The following is a 22,789-nucleotide window of genomic DNA, read 5'->3' as shown; positions in this document are numbered from 1 at the left end:
CCTCAAAGAAAATGGTTTAATCAAATTTCATTTTATTAGTAATAATCACATATGAAAGGTTTGATCATTAGAAAGGTATAATTTATAGCAAATCATTTGGGCAAAAATGTAATTGTATCTCAATTTTAAGCTTTTAAAAAATTATTAATTGTGATATATCTCAGATTAATATATTAATTTATTTATTATAAGGGTATAATAGTAATTAAAAATTAAAAATAAATTTACTGTTAAAACAAACGGTATTTGTTAACAGAAAGGGAGTTATAAGTATTTTTTGAAACGTTGAGGGATTTTTTGTCCCTTTTCCTAAACGTTGAGGGGTTGAATGTCCTTTTCCCAAAAATAAAGGCTTTAAATTAATTGACATTATCAACGACGGAAAATTAGGTTGGGATATTTTATGCAACATTTCGATTCATGACCAAAAATTTCATCTTTTTCCTTTAAATATACGTAAGGTCCATTCCTTGAAGTACAAATAGCGGATCACTCAAATTATAATAAATCTAAAGTAAGATGGTCTTTAAATAAAATACTAATATATTTATAATTATAAATAGAGTAATGATATATTTTTATGTGATATAAAGTCTCTATCTTATCTAATGTGATCACAAATCCATTGTTGTTATGAAATCATTTGATAAATGATGCTACCAAGATCACTAATTCATCCCATAATTTATGAAACAAATTTTAAATCTTAAATTTTGTAAAGATACAATTATTATACTAATAATTTATATATATAAAATCATTATTATATTTTTTTTGTAAAGAGAAAATCTCTTGTACATCATAACCAAACAATTTACATTAATTTAGTTCCCATATAGAATTAACAATAAAGAAGAGCTGTTTAAGAAATATATGTTGTCTCGAAAATAATAAATTAATAAATAAAAGGTGAGTTGAAATGCACCATTGGCCAATTGGCATAAACAATAGGATAAATGAAAACTAGTGTCATTCCACGAGTTTTGAGAAAACTATTGGTACAGAAAACGCGCTTAGAATGCGCTTAGCTCTTCCTTTTATTATCCACAGCCAAATTTATATATAAAAACTAAACTTCAACGATTATTATTTTTTCTTATTTTATTTTTTTAAAATTATTATTCTTGAATAAATAAAATAAATAAATAAAAATAAATAAATGTCGCCGGCAACAACTTGTAGTTCTTACATCCGTTTTTGTACAGGGCCAACATAACCACTCCCTTCGTTCTTCTTTCTTCCCTCGCTCCTCTTTCCCTCTTGGAAAACAAAATTATTTTTGTTTTAATAATTAATTTATTTTCTCTTGATTAACCAATAGAATAAAGAGAGAGAAACAAATCTTCCACTAACAAACACGAAAACGAATCGTCTAAGGAATCATCAAAATCATCAGCAAAACGTAATTTAAAAATATTTATTTCAAATTTCAGGAATATTAAAACATAAAATAAATTTCAACTTTCTCTCTCTTTCCCTCTTTGGTTTCTTGGTCTTTCTATTTCTATATGAGCCCTAGATCTTGAAAACAATCCTAGTTGGAAAACAAAAGCTCTCTCAGATTTAAGATCTTCCAATTTATTAAAGTCCTTTTTTTTTTTTTTTTTGGTTTGACGAAAAGATCTTTCTTTTAGAGCTCCTTTTTCAGCTCATTCTCTCAGGTATAATTTTTCTTTTTTTCTTTTTTCTTTTTTAATTTTCCTGGTGATTTTCGCGGGAAACTTAAGAGGAAAATGTCGCAACATTAAAGACTTTGACTAAGACACGCAATTTGATTGTGCATTTTGAATCGGTCTTTTTTTTCTTTTACCTAGACTTTGACTTTTATTGCAAGCTTCGTTTCTTTTTTCCAAAATTTTTTGTTTTCATATAAATTTTGTAGCTTTCAGTAGTTGTTGCAAATCAAGAAACCTGCATATCGAACTTCGTCTCTTTACGTTTAAATTTCTAGATTCTGTTAGGTAATTTCTTTTTCTTGCTTTTGTTTTTGTTTTTGTTTTTGTTTTTGGAATTGAATGAGGGGTTATGCGCGGAGATCTGTTTTGGAATTTGAATGTTCATGTTCTGATCCATAATCGATCCCCACTTGTTTAATTTAATTGCATTAATTATGTTTTATATGGCATGTCAATTGATTAATTAATGCTTTCCCGTTTCAGATTATTACTAGTATTATTGAATATCAGTGAATTGAAGAAGGATTATTCAATGTAAAAGAAAGAATCATCGCATCATGTGGAGATAAAAGTTTGTGATTTCAAGGTCTATAATCTTTGGTGGTGCTATAATGAAGTCGGTCAAAGCATGGCGTGTGGGCAACGTGGGAGATTTACAAATTTTACCCGGCTCTCGTCACCGGCCTCATTTGAAGAGACCGATGTGGATTATTGTGCTGGTTACGATGGTCGTTTTGTTTCTAGTTTGTGCTTATATGTATCCGCCTCACACTCGTGGTGCCTGTTATGTTTTCTCTTCGAGAGGTTGCAAATTTGAGTGGCTTCCGCCATCTCCTGTGAGGGAACTCACTGATAACGAGATCGCGTCTCGTGTTGTTATTAGAGATATTTTGAACACGCCTGCTGTTCGGTCAAAGAATTCTAAAGTTGCCTTTTTGTTCCTGACTCCTGGGCCGTTGCCTTTTGAGAAGTTGTGGGATAAGTTTTTTCATGTAAGTTCTTTTTTTTTTTTAAATCTTTTCGTCCTTAGTCTTGGTCTAATGATATTTATGTGCTTCTTTTTTTAATCCCATTGTTCATATACATGAATCATACCCTGTTTTCCAAAATTTAGCACTACAAGTTAGGTTTAGAACAGAGCAAATAAATAAGTAGATTTAGTTGGACAGAGGAGCCAAAGCTGTTGTAGAGTGCTATTTCTAGCATAAGTATTGAAGGTTAGATTGGATTGGGGTTCTCTCTCTTCTTAGAATGGACATTACAATGGTGGTTGGTGAGTGTGTCCACAAGTGATATTTGATGGATGCCATGTGGGCTATAACTTTAAGATATTATGTATGTCGTTTGCCTGTTTGCCTATATGGATTATGCCAAGTCGATTTGTTGAGAGAGTCTTGGGTGCTCCGGAGACAGGAAATTGCTTTTTGCTCGGTGAATTCGTTTGATTAATTTAATCTGGTGTTCCTTTTATTTTTCATTAGGTGGCAACGAGTTGTGATACTTTTGATATGGAATTTCAGTAATGATGAAATACTCAAATATGCATTTGACAGCTGTAGGAGCCATCTCAGTACTACGTAGCATTTTGATTTTTGTTGTTTACAATATAGATTTTTGATACGGAATGTCCATTGATATAGCATTTTGTTTTTCTCTTAGGCCAGTGATATCAGTGCTATAAAGCCTGTTTTTTTTTGTTGTTTGACTTAACTCATACTTCCATGTAACCTTTTCCCATTTCTTGCAGGGTCATGAAGGCAGATTCTCAGTGTATGTGCATGCATCAAGAGATAAACCAGTGCATTTTAGCCGTTACTTTATTAATCGGGAAATTCGCAGTGAGCAGGTTTGTAAACTCAGTTTCTAGAAAAATCTTAATTTTCATTTGCTTCTGTGGTGTCTTTTTCTCCTCCTTGTTTGTTTTTCTTCCAATGATTTTCTGCTTATATCTTTCTACACTCCAGCTGTTCTTCCTGTAGGGAAAACCTTTTACCTCATTTGTATCTTTTTGAATGTTTGTTTTTGAATTAGTTTTTCCATGAACTATGAGCCTCTGAAATCTGTAAGAAATTGCAATTCCTAAATATTCTATGTTGAACATATTCCACCTCTTGCTTGTTCTTCGTTGATGCCCTAATAGGTCATCAGTTTCTCATTTTCGATTTGCAGCAATTCATCATTTGCTGGTGATATTGCTGAATTTTGGAGATTATAATTTATTGTAGCTCACTTTCCATCTTATGTTGTGGTACTTTTATATGTTAGACGACATATGAACATAATTTTCCAAATTGGCCACAACTGTTCTCTTCTCATCCCATGCAAGAGCTCTTGGCTGTCTGACGTTAGATTCTAGGTGACATTCTTCATAGAAAGATAAAAGCTCAGTTTATTAGGTTTGAAACAATAATTGGTGGATTTTTTTATTTATTCTTCTTTCCCTTTTCTCAATTGCATGCTGTGTTGGTACATGTTCTTTCATGGGTTCAATAATAATGTCACCTGAAGAGAAAATGTTTAAAGAATGTTTATTAGTTATGACTCATTTGAGGGCAAATGACCATCCTTTCAGTTCACAGCTTTTATAATTTAAGCTTGTACAATTTCTGTAACACATTACCAATTTACTTATCTTTTGTCAGTCATTCATAGAGATGATGTGCAGAGGTTAATGTCCATGCACAAGTGAAAGCGTTATAAGAATACCCTCAACATGAGAAGAATCACATTAGCGATCTCAAGTTTAGATTAGTCATCATGTCATTTGTTTTTAATACAAACATATATTTTTTCTTACACATACCAACTCAAATGTTAAGGCAGTTGATGTCATATATATTAATGAAATATCACTGCCTTTCCATGTGTTACCAGTTGTGTGCACTAAATTTGTGTTCAGTAATAATCTGTTCTTTTCTGGCTCTTTGTTGTTTCCACTGGTACAAGACATATCCTGAGCTGCTAAATCAGACTGCTTCATTGATTATATATGCAGGTTGTTTGGGGAAGAATTTCGATGGTGGATGCAGAGAGACGGTTATTAGCAAATGCTTTAAAAGATCCTGATAATCAGCACTTTGTTTTACTTTCTGATAGGTGACCAGATTATCAAGTTTCTTGGAGCTCTGTCTCTATTTCTTGAACTGGACCTTTACTAATATCAGTTTATGAATCAACCTTCCTTCCTGGCATTGCAGTTGCGTACCATTGCATGATTTTGACTATGTCTACAACTATCTGATGTATTCCAATATGAGCTTCATTGACTGGTAGCGTGATCTAACATGGCATAATTCAAGTCTTTATTTACTTTTCTTGTGTGTGCATTTTATTTTATTTTACCAATTGATTCTAAATTTTGTCTGCCTGGATGGTGAACGATCCAACCAAATGTTGGCCTTGTTTATTACCTGTTTTCCCTTACAGATGCCCACTTTTTCTTTCCAGTTTTGAGGATCCTGGTCCACATGGAAACGGCAGGTATTCTGAACACATGTTGCCAGAAGTTGAGCTAAAGGACTTTAGAAAGGGTGCACAGGTATATTTTCAAGATAAAAATTACTCAAATAGAAGTGATAGAAGGGCTATTGGTTTATATATATCAGCACACAGCATCGTTAATGTGAATCTTTCTGCTCCCGTATTGTGGTGAGTTCAATGCGTGATTTTTTTTGCAGTGGTTCACTATGAAGCGCCAGCATGCTCTGATAGTTATGGCTGACAGTCTTTACTACTCGAAATTCCGAGATTACTGCAAGGTAATTCGAGCTTAAATTTGGTTACTTTATGTTATTATCTGTCCTTTTTTGCTGTTTAAAGTTTTTATATTTTGTTTTAAGTTTAACTTAAATTTTTCAAGTTGTTATCATTATTGATACTTTACGATGTATGGCTTCATGTTATGGCTTGTTTAAACTTCTAACATCATTATAGGAATACAGTGGAATATCTCATCTTTCTTTCCTCTGTTCAGAGATATTCTTTTGCAAGCTTAAATTCTTAGCATATGGCTAATCGGGAATGTTGTAGCATCATTGAGGGACGCATGGACTTATTTTATGTTGGTCTCTAAATTGGTTGACCTGGCTATAATTTGGTTTTGCTTGATATCTAGCATGTTGTCCACGACATTTTGATCTTCATTGAAAAACTTTCGTGTCATATTGCATATACTTTGAAAAGCTGGCATGCAAAGTACATACAATTTCATATGTCAGTTAGATCATAGAAATAGAGAATTCTCTAATGGGTTTCAGATCTCCACTTAATTGACATGGACCTTTTGATAATGGCAGCATGGTGTGGATGGGAAAAATTGCATTGCTGATGAACACTACCTACCAACCTTTTTCCATGTAAGAATCTTTTTGAAAATTATGACCTCAACTTTTTGATATTTTTTATATTCTCCTAATGAGTTCTTCTGATTGGTGCTTTCAGATGATTGATCCTGGTGGTATTGCCAACCGGTCAGTTACACATGTTGATTGGTCTGAACGGAAGTGGCATCCAAAATCATACAAGCGTTCAGATGTCTCTTATGATCTTCTGAAGAATATTACGGTATATTTATGCTTGATACATCAATTGAGACTATATTTTGCTGCATAATGCTGGACAACTGCACATCAATCATTGCATTCTTGTTAAGTAGCTTTTTTTTTTTAGTATATTGGAATTCAATTATGCAATTTTGATGATGTTATATTTACTTGTGCAGTCGGTTTATCTAAGTGAGCATGTAACAAGTGATGAGCAGGTAAACACTTTCTCGAGATATTTCTAATCCTTGATGCTATATATATAGTTAGGTAACATCTGAAGATATTTTTGTTTCCTTTGGATAATTCAGAGGACAGTGCTGATGCGGCCCTGCCTATGGAATGGTATCAGACGGCCATGTTACTTATTCGCTAGGAAATTCCGCCCGGACACACTTGATAACTTGTTGAACCTTTTCTCCAATTATACAACACTTTGAGTGAAATATTTTTGACTTTTTATATTCTTTGGTCGGATCGACAGCTGCTTTCGACCGCCTTCTTCTCTCCATCTTGGTTTCCGCATATAGATTGCAAAGTTGTAAAAATTGCAGCCACATTATTGAGGCTAGAAACTGTTCCCTTAGCAAAATTTCATAGGTGCAAGAGGCAACAACATATGGAGAGGAATTAGATTGACTTGAGTCACGAGATTGGAGGCTAAGCAGTATAGTGTTTTGCTTCCCTCTGGGGCTGGGTAATTTGTTGTCCATTATTTTTCTACCTCCCTTTGGGCTATTAATGTTGTATCTGTGGGACAGAAAATTTTTGGAGGACTTGTTTTTAGTTTCTGTAATTTATGTTGAATTTTTGTAAAAACTTAAAAATATGAAATTTTCAAACAAGGTAAAAGTTTTACTCCCCTTGTCAGAAAGAATAACGCTTGAATCTTCTCTAACTGCTCGTGATAATATTTGGTGAATTGGTGGTACTTACATTTCTTTCCTTCTCTCCTAATAATAGTTGATCTGTTTGGATCTTTCCGTAAATGAAAAATTGAAAGAGATACAGAAAAATACAGAGAAATAAGTATAAAGAAAGATATAAAATAGCAAGCTTTTTTCTCTTTTGAAGTTATAAAGAAATGCGAAAAACGAATTTGAGGGCATGAGTTACCTATTTTAATTATAAAACGTTATAGAGGTATAATCACATCAAAATTCATCAAAAAGGGGTTATAATAAAAATAATAAAATAATAGAGGTCAAAGCATAAATATTTTCTCTTAAGAGGCTAAACTATAATTAATTATTCTTGGTATATATTGGACTTGGGCGGTCATGGGCCCTGGGGCCAGACACAGCTCCGCCTCGTGCCAATCTAAGCTTAACAAAAACTTCATAATTACTTTAATAAAAAAAAAGAGTTTTAAATTATTGTTTTTTTTTATTTAATATAACTTAAATTAAAATGAATTTTACATGTAACACGTGCAAAATAAATAATAATTAAAGGAAAATAAACATACAATATGAACTTTTAAAGTAATTTGTTGGGTTGGTTTGACTTAGAATTTCTAAATAATAAATTTAAAAGACAAGCTTATTAGGTGAAGTGCTATATTCTCCTTATAAACTAAGTATCAACAATTCTCCCTCGGACGAAACCACCGCCGGACCTCGATCTTTTTGTCTGACACACCTAAATTGTTTAACCACCATATTCTAACTAGTAGGGTCTAGCTCTAATATCAAATTGTTGGGGGGACTTGGCCTATAATTTTCAAGTATTCAACCTAAAAGACTAGTCAATTTGGTGGAATGACCTATTTTTCTTATAAACCCAAGTATCCCTGTATTACTAATCAACGTGGGACAAAACTCAACATAATTTTTAGAAATACATCTATTAACTGATTGGGCAACTACCTCAATCGGTAGACAATTAAAGGAAACCTTTGTTGGTTAATTTAAATCTTTGTTGTTCCTATAACTATCAGATTCTCTCCTGAGTTTGTCCCACGAGTACCAGATTTATTGATGAATTTCAATATTCCTACCAATTTCAGATGATGATAGATAGATAGATACATATACGTAAATAGAGTGCACCCGGAAGTACTTTTGCAAAAAGTACTTCGTCGGCTTCTAAAGAAAGCATGCCGTGCAATTTATTACTCGACCTCGCCATATCTCTTGGCCAACAAGGATTATTGCTTCACTTTCTTGGGCCTGCTTGTTTCTAGTTTTTTTCATACTCAAAAATACAATTCTGGATGCTACATATTTTTTACTTCCAGTGGTTGCAGAAGCGCTTTTTCTGAAGCAGCTGCTCCTGTAATTATGAGAGAAAATAAACAAATGGCTTATCGACTTGTAATAAAGGAGACATCGAATCCTGTTCAATCCAAGAATCCAAAAATTGCTTCCATGTTTTTGACTCAAGGTTCCCTGCCTTTCGAATTGCTATGGGATAAATTTTCAATGTACGTAATTTATATATATTTTTTATTTTCTTTTCCTGTTTATTTAATTTATGTTTCATTAATAAGTTTTACAAAAAGTTAATAAGAGGAGATGGGGAATTATTTTTTGCCTCTGGAAATTCAGTGGAGTAATTAATATAATCTTTTGTTCTTTTCTATTTTCATTAGGTGGCAACAAGTTGACATAGCATTTTGTTTTTCTCATAGCTCGATGATATCATTGCTATAAAGCCTGTTTTATTGTTGATTGACTCAGGTCATACCTGTAAATGGAACCTTTTGCCATTTGTGGCGGGGTCATGAAGGCAGATTTTCAGTGTATGTACATGCATTAAGGGATAAACCAGTGCATCTTAGCCGTTACTTCATTGATCGGGATATTTGCAGTGACCAGGTTTGTAAATTCAATTTCTAGATCTAGAAATCATCTCAAGTTGCATTTGTTTGTGCGAGTGTATGCCACCTATTTTTTTTTTCATCTTCTTGTTTAGTTTTGCCACGAACTACGATCTTCTGCAAGTCTGTAAGAAATTGCAATTTTCGAATATCCTATGCTGAACATATTCCACCTCTTGCTCGTGCTTTGTTGATGCCCTAATAGGACATTAGTTGCCCATTTTTTATTTGCAGCAATTCATTATTGGCTGGTGATATCGATGAACGTTAATTGGAGACTATAATTTAGTCTATACGACTTTCCATCAGCTAGGAGTAATTATTTGGGCAGATAAATCAGATTGCTCCGTCGATTAATTTGCAGGTTATTTGGGGAAGAATTTCAATGGTGAATGCAGAGAGACGGTTATTGGCAAATGCTTTAAAAGATCCTGATAACCAGCACTTTGTTTTACTTTCTGATAGGTAACCAGATTATCAAGTTACTTTGAGCTCTGTCTCTATTTCTTGAACTGGACCTTTACTAGTATCAATTTTCTGAATCACCCTTCCTGGCATTGCAGTTGTGTACCGTTGCATATTTTTGACTATGTCTACAATTATCTGATGTATTCAAATGTGAGCTTTGTTGATTGGTATTGTGTTCTAACATTCATGATCTGGTGAACCATCCAACCAAATGTTGGCCTTGTTTGGATCCCCCATTTTCCCCTCACGGATGCACACTTCTTTTTCTTTCCAGTTACAAGTATCCTGGTCTGCATGGAAACGGCAGGTACTCTGAAAGCATGTTGCCGGAAGCAGAGCTAAAGGACTTGAGAAAGGGTGTACAGGTATGTTCTCAACATAAATTGCTCAAATAGTAGTGACAGAAAGGTTCTTGATTTATTTATATTTATATCAACTAAGAGCATCATAAATACGAATCTTTCTGCTCTTATATTGTGGAAGTTTGATGTGTGGATTTATTTATTTATTTACTTATTTACTTATTTTTGCAGTGGTTCACTAGGAAGCGACACAGCACGCTTTGGTGACAGTCATTACTACTTAAAATTTTGACATTACTGCAAGGTAATTCAAATTTAAATGTGGAGTATCTCATAGCTTAAATTCTTAGCGTATGGATATATTGTCAAACTCTTGGGCGGTGCCAAACCATGGGGAGAATGTCAAAGTCTTGGGCGGTGCCAAATCATGAAAAATCCACCCAAATTAAAGTCCAAGTAGATGCCGCCCAAGGAAAGAAAAAAAAGGGAAACTTTGACAAAGAAAAAAGAGGAAGAAAAATAGGTGCCGCCCAAAGAAAACAAGAAAAAAATATTAAAATAATAGACAATTTTGGCTATATAAAGGAAGCCCACCATTTTGGTTTCTGCATTCAATTTGTGAGAGAGAAAAAAAAAACCAGAGAGTTTTGTAGAGCTTAAAAAAAAAAAAAACTCTTGTGTTTAGTGATTTGAGAGTTTGGGTGTATTGGGGTTTTGGGTAGTGAGCTAAAATACTACAGTACTTGTAACTCATTTTCACTAGTATAATATTTTTCTTCTATCTTCGCTCGTGGACGTAGGCTAAAAGCCGAACCACGTAATTTCTGGTGTCCATTTTTTGTGCTTGTTCTTTATTTTCTTACAATTTCATTTTAGCTGCGTGTCTATTTCACTCATCAATTTTCTAACAGCAGTATCAGAGCTATTGGTTGTATTTTTTAGAGTCGGGCACTGTTCACGTATACGGTTCTATTCACGTATACGGTACTATTCACGTATACGGTACTATTCACGTATACGGTACTGTTCATGAGAAACAGTGGGAGCGATCCAAGAATTTTATAGTGCAAAGCAAGGAATAGTGGTGTGAGTAAAACAACTGTGTGGTTTTGTACATGTTTAGGAAAGTTCTGTCACAAAGGCGATAAGAGCTTCAGGAGTCTGGGTTTTAAGTGGGACCATTGTGACCCCTCCAGTCTTTCCTATGAACTTTCCTGGTGTGCATTCTCACACATACTCACAACTATTCAAGGTGGTACACTAGCTTGTGTGCGGTATTTATCAATAAAATGGCGGCAAAGTATGAAATTGAGAAATTTAACAGAAATGTGGACTGGAAAGCCAGTTGATTACTCATACCTACATGCATTTGGATGTCTTGTGTACGTGATGTACAATGCCCAAGAAAGAACAAAGCTGGATCCAAAATCTAGAAGATGTATCTTTTTGGGATATGCTGATGAAATAAAGAGGTATCGTCTGTGGGACCCCACTGCCCACAAGATCGTCATCAGCAGAGATGTTATTTTTGTAGAAGATCAACTATAAAGGAAAGATGAAGATAATAGCACTGTAAAAGAAAAGTAAGAGATTGTGCCGGTATATGTGGAAAATAATTCAGAAGATTCAGATTCTTTTGAAGCAGCACCAGAACACGAAGAACAAGAACCAGTCGAGTCTGAGGCTCCAGAAGTTCGTCGGTCAACTCGTGAGAGACGACCGCCAACGTGGCACTCGGAGTATGTCACAGAGATTAACGTTGCATACTGTCTTCTAACAGAGGATGGAGAGCCTTTAACTTTCCATGAAGCTTTAAACAGCTCAGATGTTGCTTTGTGGATGACAACAATGCAGGAAGAAATTGAAGCTCTACACAAGAACAAGACATTGGAACTTATACCACTACCACACGAAAGAAAAGTCATTGGTAACAAATGGGTCTATAAGATCAAACGTGATGGCAATGACCAAATGGAGCGGTATCGTGCAAGACTGGTGGTGAAAGGATATGCTCAGAAAGAAGGTATTGACTTTAATGGATATTTTCTCTGGTGGTTCGACTCACAACAGTCAGAGTAGTGTTGCCGATGTGTGCTACATTTGACTTATATCTTGAGCAGTTAGATGTGAAAACTGCATTTCTTCATGGAGAACTTGAATAAGAAATATATATGCTCCAACCAGAAGGTTTTGCAGAAACATTAAAGGAAAACTTGGTTTGCAGGTTGAACAAATCTCTATACGGTCTCAAACAGACGCCGAGGTGTTGGTATAAGAGATTTGATTCCTTCATCATGAGCCTTGGATACAACAGACTCAGTTCAGACCATTGTGCATATTACAAAAGGTTTGAAGATAATGATTTCATTATTTTGCTGTTGTATGTGGATGACATGTTGGTAGCAGGTCCCAACAAAGATCGAATCTAAGAATTGAAGGCACAATTGGTTAGGGAGTTTGAAATGAAGGACTTGGGATCAGCAAACAAGATTCTAGGGATGCAAATTCACCGAGATAGAAATAACATAAAGATTTATCTTTCACAGAAGAATTACTTGAAGAAAATCTTGCGGTGCTTCAACATGCAAGATTGTAAGTCAATCTCTATCCCAATTCCTGTTAATTTCAAATTATCCTCAAGTATGTGTCCTAGCAATGAAACAGAAAGGAATGAGATGTCTCGAGTACCATATGCATCAGCAGTGGGAAGTTTGATGTTCGTTATGATATGTAATAGACCAGACATTAGACAAGCAGTGGGAGCAGTTAGTCGATACATAGTGAATCATGGTGGAGAGCATTGGATAGATGTGAAGAGGATTTTAAGATACATCAGAGGAACCTCAGATGTTGCATTATGTTATAGAGGATTAGAGTTTATTGTCAAGGGCTATGTAGATTCAGATTTTGCAGGAGATCTTGATAAAAGGAAATCCACTACTGTCTATGTGTTTACACTTGCGGGAGCAGCTGTAAGCTGTGTTTTGAAACTGCAGACCGTTGTGGCCTTATCTGCAACAGAAGTAGAGTACATGGCAGCTACACAAGCTTGCAAGGAAGCTATTTGGATACAAAGGTTATTGGAGGAGCTCGGGCACAAACAATAGAAAATTCCTGTGTTTTGTGACAGTCAGAGTGCCTTGCATATTGCAAGGAATCCAGCCTTTCATTCTAGGACAAAGCACATAGGAGTCCAGTATCACTTCGTTCGAGAAGTAGTGGAAGATGGAAATATGGATTTACAGAAAATCCATACGAAGGAGAACCTAGCAGATATTTTGACCAAGCCGATAAATGCTGACAAGTATCTGGAGTAGATCCTTTTGTGGCCTAGCAGAAACGTAGGCAACATGATTATAGCGAAGCAGAAAGAATAGTGTGGAGATTGATTGATTTTCAATCTAATTTCCAAGTGGGAGAATGTCAAAGTCTTGGGCGGTGCCAAACTATGGGGAGAATATCAAAGTCTTGGGCGGTGCCAAACCATGAAAAATCCACCCAAATTAAAGTCCAAGTAGATGCCGCCCAAGGAAAGAAAAAAAAAAAAAAGAGAAACTTTGACAAAGAAGAAAGAGGAAGAAAAATATGTGCCGCCCAAAGAAAACAAGAAAAAAATATTAAAATAATAGCCAATTTTGGTTTCTGCATTCAATTTGTTTAATCTTCTAATATGTTTTGCTCTTATTGGTGTCTTCAGATGGTTGACCTTGGTTGTATTGCGTACTGGTCAGTTATTCATGTTGATTGGTCTGAAGGGAAGTGGCATCCAAAATCATACAGTGGTTCAGATGTCTCTTACGATCTTCTAAAGAATATCATGGTGTGTTGTTCGCTTTGTGATGAGATGGACAACTGCACTCAATCTGATGATGTTATATTTACTTGCAGTCCCTTAGACACTTTCGTGAGACATTTCTCATCGTTGATAAATGTCATATAGTTAGACAAAATCTGAAGATATTTTCGTTTCCTTTGGATAATACAGAGGACAGTGCTGATGCGGCCCTGCCAGTGGAACGGTCTCAGACGGCCATGTTACTTATTCGCCGGGAAATTCTATCCTGACGCACGTGATAACTTGTTGAACATTTTCTCCAATTATACATGTTTGAATCTTGAGCAACAGTGTTTGTCAAGCAAGAAAGCACGGGAAAACTAAGAGAAAATATAGAATAGAAACTCGTAGAAAATTCTAATTAACTAATAGAATGAATTCTGGTTACATATTTATAGAAGCTAAATGCTTCACAATAATTTGTTATACATTAATGTAGGAGGCATGTAGGATAGAATAAACTAAGAATTATAGATTTAGAGTCAATTTAATATATAATATTTTATTAGGGTTTATCTTATTTTATGCCAAGTAATGTTTCTTTCCATTGTCTTAATTTAGGCTTGCATTGACTCTAAGGCTTTTATTGATTCATGTCATATTTCTAATGAATGGTTTTGTGTTTGTTAGAGTCGCTTTATCCCCCTTGTAATTTGATCTTCAAATTGAGCATAACTTTCTCTTGAAATCATTGTTGCTGTCTTTTTTCCCCCTTCTAAAGAGAGAAACATCAAATTAACGACAAAATAAATTCCAAAAGACAATAATCTATAATATTATTGATGAAAATTTTAAAGGTGTTGCAATAAATTAGGATAACAACCATGATTAACTTAGTCCTAATTCTTCTCAAATAAGAGGAATTATCTAAAATTTTAACTAGACTAAAATTACAAATGTGATTTAAATAAGTTTAATAAAACAAGATAAATCTTAATAAAATATTAAATACTAAATAGACCCAAAATCTAGAATTCTTAATTTATTTTACCCTATATGCTTCCTACATCAGACACACACAGGTGCCTTGAGCTTCATATAAGCTGCCTTGAGCTTCATATAAGCTAAACTAACTAAACTAACTGTGCCACATCAGCTCAGAGAGCTATTCAGTATTCAACTGCTACAAGTCATACAGCACCACTGTGCTCCGCATGTATCACTAGATTCACTTACAATACAAATACAATACTTAAGTGAAATATTTTTTGGTCTTTTCTTTTTATTCTTTGGTCGGATCGACCGCATATAACTTGCAAAGTTGTAAATTGCTCGTACATTATCGAAGCTACGAAAGTTCCCTAAGCAAAATTTCATAGGTGGAAGAGGCAACAATATGTATAAGGTTGAGTCACAAGACTGAAGGCTAAGCAATACACTGTTGCTTTTTGCTTTCCTTTGGGGCGGGGTAATTTGTTGTCCATTTATTTCTCTCTCTTCTCCAATTGGGCTATCAATGTTGTATTTTTAATTTATGATGAATTTTTGTAAAGCCTTAAACGAATGAAATTTCCGAACAAGGTTGTTTACTCTTCTTGTCACAAAATATCGGGGTAGAATCTTCCCTTTTCATTTCCTTTGTAATATTGATAACTGATATAAACCTCGCGATCATATTTGGTTAATTTTGTTGTACGTGCATTTCTTTCCTTTTTCAAACAGTTTTAATGTGTTTTGATATTTTTCCTAAATGAAAAACTGGGAGAGATTCAGAAAAAATAAAGTAGAGGATGAAGATAAAATAGGATTTTTTTTTTGAGGTTTATAAAATGAAAGAATAATAAGTGTAATAGGAAAATAAAACAAAGGGGAAGAGTTGTAATTATAGAACATCATACATTGGACACAGGTACACAATCAGAAAATCAACGAAAGTCGTCAATGAAATCCGACCATTGATGGATATATGATAAAGACTTTTTGAATAAATTTTAAAAGTTTATGGACTCAATGGGTAATTAATTCAAACTACAAAGACTCAAGGATTGTCTCTACACTGTAGTTCCAGCTGAGCTCTAGAGGGAAGAAAAATGGAAATAGAAAAATATTACATAATCATTTGTAGAACCTTAAGTTGGTAAATTTAAATAACTTATCTTTCATATCACTATTAGATTCTCTCATGAGTTGTTCATATCATATCAAGATTCTCTCATTAATTTCGATATTCTTACCAATTTTAAATGATGAATTCACATAAACCAGTCCAAACTTTTCCCATTATATATATAGTATGTATGCCTGTATATGGAGGTTTACCTGGAAGTGGTTTTGCATAAAGTGCTTCATCAGCATCTGAAAAAAGGAAAAATGGTCTTGCAAATTCATCCTCGGCCTCGCCATATCTCTAGGCCAACATGGATTGTTACTTTACTTTCTTTGGCCTGCTTGTTTCTAGTTTTTTCTAATATTCAAAAATACAATTCTGGCTGCAACGTATTTAATACTTCCAGTGGTTGCAGAAGCGCTTTTTCTGAACCAGCTGCTTCTGAAATTCTGAGAGAATATGAAGAAATTGCATCCCGAGTTGTGATGAAGGAGATTTTAGATCCTGTTCGATCCAAGAATCCGAAAGTTGCCTTCATGTTTATGACTCGAGGTTCCTTGCCTTTCGAATTGCTCTGGGATAAATTTTTCAACGTACGCAAATTTAGATTTTATTAATCTCTTTCTTGTTTTTATTTAATTTCTGTTTCATTAATAAATTATTTATCAAAGAATTTAAGATGTACACTTTACTCTTTAAGTTTAGATATCAATTTTATTAGGGAGTGGAGTTTAATTATAATAAACTATTCCGAAAGGCGGAGACCATAAACTAATAGTAGGATCCGTTGCTGGTTCTGATCCAACTGACTCTGAATGGGAATAAAATAGCAATTGCAGCGACTTCTGTGCGTACCTATCTTCTCCTATTGATTAACAACCTTCAAAGAGCATATTCTACTCCCTGTGTCTGCCTATTGGTGTGGGACTAGTGCAATCATTTCCTTCCTCACAGCTCCTTCTTCTTCTTCTTCATCACTAGGAGCTGATTCAGTCGCTAAGAAGACATCTCCTCCAAGAGTCTTCTATTTCATAATACAGTTTGTATCTCAAATGAAATTCACAGCTATCCTTGATTGATTAGGTGATGATTGACTTTCTTATTCATGGTACTTTTATATTTCATAATTTTTATTACTTGTCTCTCTATATTTTTCATAATATCTCTTTATTCCCTTGATGTCAAAACTTTTATTTAAAAAAAAAAAAACTATATCAATGATAAAACAACCATTGCAATTTATTTATTTTTTGACTGAAAAATTATGAATAATGACATATGCATCTTCTTACAACATTGTTGATATTGTTCATCTCCAATTGAATTACCTCCTTTTGTTTTCTCTCAAGAGTTTAACCGAATAGCTTTCAAGTCAAGAAAGGGACAACCTAACTCTGAATCTTGGCAAGTAGGGGGGCTAGAAAATAATTTGTGCTTTGACCACGCCTGCCTTTTTTAAAATAAACGCTTAATATTGTAACAAAAATATTACGAAGTTGATGAGGGATAACTGTAAACCCAAAAAACTGGGGAAGTGTCAATCCCCCCACATTTTCATGATGCTTGTAACAAAATCTTTTATTTTGATTTTTTTTTTCCTTGCAAGCAGGGACACGAGGGAAAGTTCTCTGTGTACGTCCATGTATCTAAGGGAAAACTTATATGCATAAGCCCTCATTTTGTTAATCGCGATATACGCAGTGCCGAGGTTCAGTGATTAACTTTTTCTTGTATCTGTGAATTCAATATCATATGATAGTTCCAATGAGATCATCTAATAAAAATCATGCGATGCATTTCAAAATTTCTCTATTTGCAGGTGAGGTGGGGGAAAATTTCAATGGTTGATGCCGAAAGACGATTACTAGCAAATGCTCTTAAAGATCCTGAAAACCAACGTTTTGTGTTACTTTCAGAAAGGCAATTAAAATTAAAAACTTAACATATTACTTCAATGATCTGTTTCTCTATTTAAATAATGCCATTATGTATCAATTTCTAAATCATTTTCGGGTATTGCAGTTGTGTACCATTGTATAACTTTGACTATATCTACAACTACTTGATATATTCACATCTAAGTTTCATGGACTGGTAAGTCTAACGTCAAATTAGTATATAAAGTACTATAAGATTGGTGGTTCCTGAATTTGAAATTATAAACTTATACCAATTACTGATTACTTTTAATTGTTTCTGCTAATCACTTGTTTTCCTTTCTTTTTCTAAAGCTTTTACGATCCAGGTTTCGCCGGAAACGGTAGGTATTCAACAGGCATGTTACCCGAAATTGAAAAGAAAAATTTTAGAAAGGGATCACAGGTAATGCATATGTAGAGTTAAGAATACCATTTGATCTAAGTTTATTTAATTATGTATATATTATTATTTATTTGTAGACGGGATATATTTGACCTTTTTTTTTTAGTTATTACATCTTTAAATACATGACCATTAGAAAGCAGCTTGAATTTGTAGTGCATTAAGTCTGAATATATACATTTGTAGAGTTAAGAATCTCTTTTGATCTAAATGCATCACAGGTAATGGCCATTACATATCGATTTCTAAATGAAATATCTATCGAGTAATAGCTCAAAAATATACTTCCATAATTACTGGAGAAATATTTACCCCTATGCAAAAAAAGACTACCCTTTGAGAGCTTGAAATCTTGCACTCAATGTTGAGGGTATGAGTTATTACCGTTGGGCTCTCCCGATGAAGGATCTATTTAGCTTAGATTAGTCTTACTCTGTTTATGTATTTATCAATATATTGAGCATGTTTTTAACGGGTTTCGTTTCCCCATTTCCTTAATTTGGTGGCAGTGGTTCGCAATGAAGCGACAACATGCAGTGATAACATTGGCCGACAATCTTTACTACCCAAAATTCCGAGATGTTTGCTTGGTATATTTCTGCTTTTTAAATCAATTTCTGATAATTAATTTTCAAAACCTTCTCAAGTTTGATAGCAACAATTACATTTAATTTGATGTGTATGTTTTTTGTTTCTTTTTCTTCTTTCTCTTATAAAGATAATGCAGCTAAACCCTGAGCGCAATCGCAGTTATTGCGTTGCAGATGAACATTACTTGCCAACACTTTTCAATGTGAGAATATATATTTATCAAATTTGACCTTCTTATTTTATCATCTTCTAGTTACTTCTACATATATATATATATATATATATATATATATATATATATATATATATATATATATATATATATATATATATATATATATATATATTTTTTTTTTTTTTTTTTTTTTCACTCCCAGATTATTGATCCTGGCGGAATTTCTAATTGGTCCCTAACTCATGTCGATTGGTCTGAGAAAAAGTTTCATCCAAAAATGTACAAGGCTTCTGATGTTACCTCTGAACTTATAAAGAATATTACGGTATGTAATATTTTTTCGGGTAAATTTTAGATTATTCCTCTCATGAATTGACTATTTGAATCACTCTCTTACTTTTAAAAGTTGTAAGTTAACCTTATTTTTGTTCAAAAATTAAGAAAAAAAATGGGGTCATTTTTTTTTTCTTACCTTCTTAACAAAAATAAGGATAAATTAAGGTTTTAAAAAAATAAGGAGGTGTCAATCAATTCACGGTATAATCCAAAATTAGCCCATATTTTTTTTTAAAAGTGGTTAGACATTAATTTTTAGTAGATTGATTCTCATACGATTAAAAAAAATTACTTAAAAACATTCATGTTGCTTAATGTACCTCTTATGTTTATATTTTGATTAATTTCATAAGTGATGTAACGATATTTACCGCTTGTTAATCAGAAGTAATTAACATAAGTAACAATAAAGATGTTTTGGATCAATTTTTGATATACAAAGACTAATTAATTAAGAATTAATGTATAACTCTAAGGACTATAGAGAAATCTACTTACCCTTGTTTATCTTCACCATTAATCTAATCATTCTATGTTTATCTTTGTGTAGTCTGTTGATATAAGTGAGCACGTAACAAGTGATAATCAGGTAAAGAGTAATTAGTAAGAATTTGCTGTTCATGTTTAAAAAGTGTGATCATCCTCATAGTTTTTCTGAACTTTTCCTTGGGTTTTATTATCTGTTACAGAAGAAAAGGCTAATTCAACCTTGCCTGCGGAATGGAATCAGACGACCGTGTTATTTATTTGCGAGAAAATTTCACCCGGACACTCTTGAAAACTTGTTAAACATTTTCTCCAATTTCTCAACAATTTGAGTCATGAGTTTTTTTTTGAATTTAAATTATTGGATTGGTTTCATTTCAATTCCTTCACCCGCCATTCGTGTGTAATGATTTAATGGGCGATTCGTGGCGCCATTGGTGAATTTAGCCCATAAGGGGTCCCTTTTAAACGTTGAAAAAGATGTAAATGCCCCTTCAAATCATGTAGAATTCCAAATATATCAAGTTCAATTCATAGCTATGATTTATCTCCTCTACAAAGGTAGTGCAACATTCTTTTTGATCATATCTCGATAAATGGTGGGTGTTCTTTTCAGCTTGCAAATTTTATCGAAACTTTCATGTTTAATTCACAGAAAGTTCTTCAATTATTTCTCCACTAAAAAAACAATATTGTTAGATTAACTTTATCGAGTAACAGTTGAATGATTTAATGCTTACTTGAAAAAGCAGTAATGAATCGATCATTCAAATGTTTTCAAAATATAATAATCTATTTAAGACTTTTCTTTCTTGAAAGTTTTGAATAAAACGAAAAACTTATCCATAAAAAAAAAAAAACCCTTATTTCTTATTATTAAATTAGAAGACCGCGACAGAAAGAACTTTAAGTTTAAAGACAATTAATATAAATGTGTTTACTAATAAAAAGTAATGTAAAGTTTAAGATATTTATACAATTATACCAATATTTTTGTTAAAAATTTTTAAATCTGAATTGATCATCCACGATTAAATTCTTAGCTACTGTCTGGTTAATCCACAATATCAATAATATGATCATAGGAAATTGTAAAATTATATTATAGTTGCTTACCATTTAGTTGGATGAAATTGCTGACCTGCGGAACAATTATACATACACAGACAGTCCTGAAAACTGTAATGCTTTATGTCATTTACCATCTGTTATATTTTAAATGAATGCAAATCCAACATATCCCAATGTTGATGTGAGTGAGTTTCCATCTCAAAACCCTTTTTTTAATTTTTATGGTTACAATCCATTCTACCACAATTTTTCTCAAACTAAACAATTTTCTTTGATATTGAATGGGCTGCGTACCCTCCTCCTCTCTCCCCCCCCCCCCCAAAAAAAAAAAAGAATGGGCTACGCATTTTTCTACAATTATAGAAAAACTTACCAATTTAACCTACTCTTATATTTTATTGATTGAAACAAATAAGGGGAGATGATCAGCTTCATTCTTATTGAAATTAATGTATACCACTTATTTCTTTATTGTTTTATAATAACCAATAAGCCCCTCTAGCAAAATAATTTTATAGTATTACCTTCATTTCAAATGTACTTTTATCCATATTTATTATCAATTAAATAAATGAAAATTAGGATAAAAATTTTAAGTACTAAAAATGAGAAATATATGTTTTAGTGTGAATAAACAATTAATGATAAGAATTTTTCTCATACTTTTTTTATTATTTTTCAAACATTTTTCTTATAATAAAAATATATTTTTTATTTCCAAAATAAAATATTAAGAAGTGATCCATTCATCCCTCATTTTTTCTATAAAAAAAAAATTGAATATTATGAAAATAATCAGAGAAAAGTGATCTATATTTCAATAGTAAATCTCTCAACCAACTAATTGAGCTCGTGGACTCAAGGAAAAATTGATTTTTTTTTAGAAAAGATTTGACAAGTTGAAAGCAGCCATGTGCACTAACTTTGAAGTCTTATCTTTCTTAGGGTAAAAGAATTGGGCAGCCCACAACTTCATAGGCAAAATTTATGAATGTAATTTAGTGGTTATAAGTCAAACAAGCATCAAATATTTATTAGATTGGTTTTGATAATTTAGGATATACCGGACCACTTCTTACCCAACTGAGACGAAATTTTGTCCAACATAACATTAATGAAATTGTTAAAACGGTCTATGAGCTACCATATATTGTATTTTCGGCTTTTATTTAGGTTTTTATGGGCAAAGGATTTTGGCACATTGATTACACGACACGCAAACAAATTTATAGTTAAATTTATTTTCCATGTGAAAGGCCTGGATAAATAAGGTAATGAAGCCTAATAATGGCTAAAGTGCTCTAAATTTTTAGGTTCACAAATTTTTTTGGGTTGAGGAATTGGTTTAGTCTTTTATATCCACTTATAGCAAGTTTTGGACATTTTTTTTTTCCTAGAAAGAGTAATAATTATGCTTATAAACTATGGGCAAAACTACTTTGCAACAGGGGTTTGGTACTCCTTTTTGTCTTTTTCTTAAGGTCAATTATAATAGAGTTATGTAATTTATTCTAAAAACAAAAAACAAAAAACTTTTAAATTTTCACATATTAGTCCGCACCTACAAATTTTCAGTTGCATTAATGCTTCTGGAAGCCACGATTTTCAGGACAAAAACTCAATTAAATTTATTTAAGTGTACAATTAAATTTACTCCTTTTATTTTAGAACAAAAATTCAACCAAAAATACAAAACTCATTGCTCAAACAAACAAAAATGATTTTACAAATTCATAAACTAACACTTTATTATTATTAGTAAATTAAAATATTTTTACTACATAATTAAATAATTTAGTATGTTAATTAAATATTATGTTATAAAAAAATAACAAAACATTACCTATATAGAATATGAAATTAAATTTATTTTCATATTTTGTGTATTCCATCTACTTTACATATAAAATCTCTTGTTTGAGAAAAAAAAAAAAAAAGATATGGGGTTTGAACCTTGCTCACATGGGTGAAAGGAAATTGGTTGCCGTGTTAAATTAAAAAAAATCATATTTATATTTATCAGCAATTATGGTTAGTAAATAATTTACATAGTTTAACTATGTAATAAATTAGTTAATATATTAATTAATAAGTAAATTTATTAATTTAAATAGATAT

At 32.7% G+C, this 22,789-nt stretch overlaps 3 protein-coding genes across 5 annotated transcripts; all 3 read left to right on the top strand.

Moving 5' to 3' along the window:
* Positions 1–1,144: 1,144 nt before the first annotated feature.
* Positions 1,145–7,073, top strand: LOC18056038. Of its 3 annotated transcripts, none has more exons than XM_006453224.2 (11): positions 1,146–1,661; positions 2,160–2,668; positions 3,424–3,522; positions 4,672–4,772; positions 4,874–4,945; positions 5,124–5,214; positions 5,354–5,434; positions 5,972–6,031; positions 6,117–6,239; positions 6,397–6,435; positions 6,529–7,073. In XM_006453224.2, the coding sequence occupies exons 2-11, from the start codon at positions 2,288–2,290 to the stop codon at positions 6,655–6,657; spliced, it is 1,176 nt and encodes a 391-aa protein (XP_006453287.1). In that variant the 5' UTR covers positions 1,146–1,661; positions 2,160–2,287; the 3' UTR covers positions 6,658–7,073. The 3 variants fall into 3 exon arrangements, with proteins under 3 accessions (XP_006453285.1, XP_006453287.1, XP_006453286.1); XM_006453223.2 differs by having other exon boundaries at positions 1,146–1,961; XM_006453222.2 differs by lacking the exon at positions 4,874–4,945 and having other exon boundaries at positions 1,145–1,961.
* Positions 7,074–8,315: 1,242 nt separating this feature from the next.
* LOC18056037 lies at positions 8,316–13,873 on the top strand. Its single transcript, XM_024177924.1, has 8 exons — positions 8,316–8,320; positions 8,403–8,637; positions 8,932–9,036; positions 9,403–9,503; positions 9,602–9,673; positions 9,781–9,871; positions 13,506–13,628; positions 13,697–13,873. Exons 1-8 carry the CDS (start codon positions 8,316–8,318, stop codon positions 13,871–13,873), a joined length of 909 nt encoding a protein of 302 aa, XP_024033692.1.
* A 4,651-nt stretch (positions 13,874–18,524) lies between these two features.
* Positions 18,525–19,933, top strand: LOC18056036. Its single transcript, XM_024178404.1, has 5 exons — positions 18,525–18,602; positions 18,731–18,805; positions 18,981–19,103; positions 19,665–19,703; positions 19,804–19,933. The coding sequence occupies exons 1-5, from the start codon at positions 18,531–18,533 to the stop codon at positions 19,930–19,932; spliced, it is 438 nt and encodes a 145-aa protein (XP_024034172.1). The 5' UTR covers positions 18,525–18,530; the 3' UTR covers position 19,933.
* Positions 19,934–22,789: the final 2,856 nt, after the last annotated feature.

This window comes from Citrus clementina, unplaced genomic scaffold, assembly GCF_000493195.1.
Source record: "Citrus clementina cultivar Clemenules unplaced genomic scaffold, Citrus_clementina_v1.0 scaffold_1, whole genome shotgun sequence".
Lineage (NCBI taxonomy): Eukaryota > Viridiplantae > Streptophyta > Magnoliopsida > Sapindales > Rutaceae > Citrus > Citrus x clementina.
This window is presented reverse-complemented; position numbering and strand designations above follow the sequence as displayed.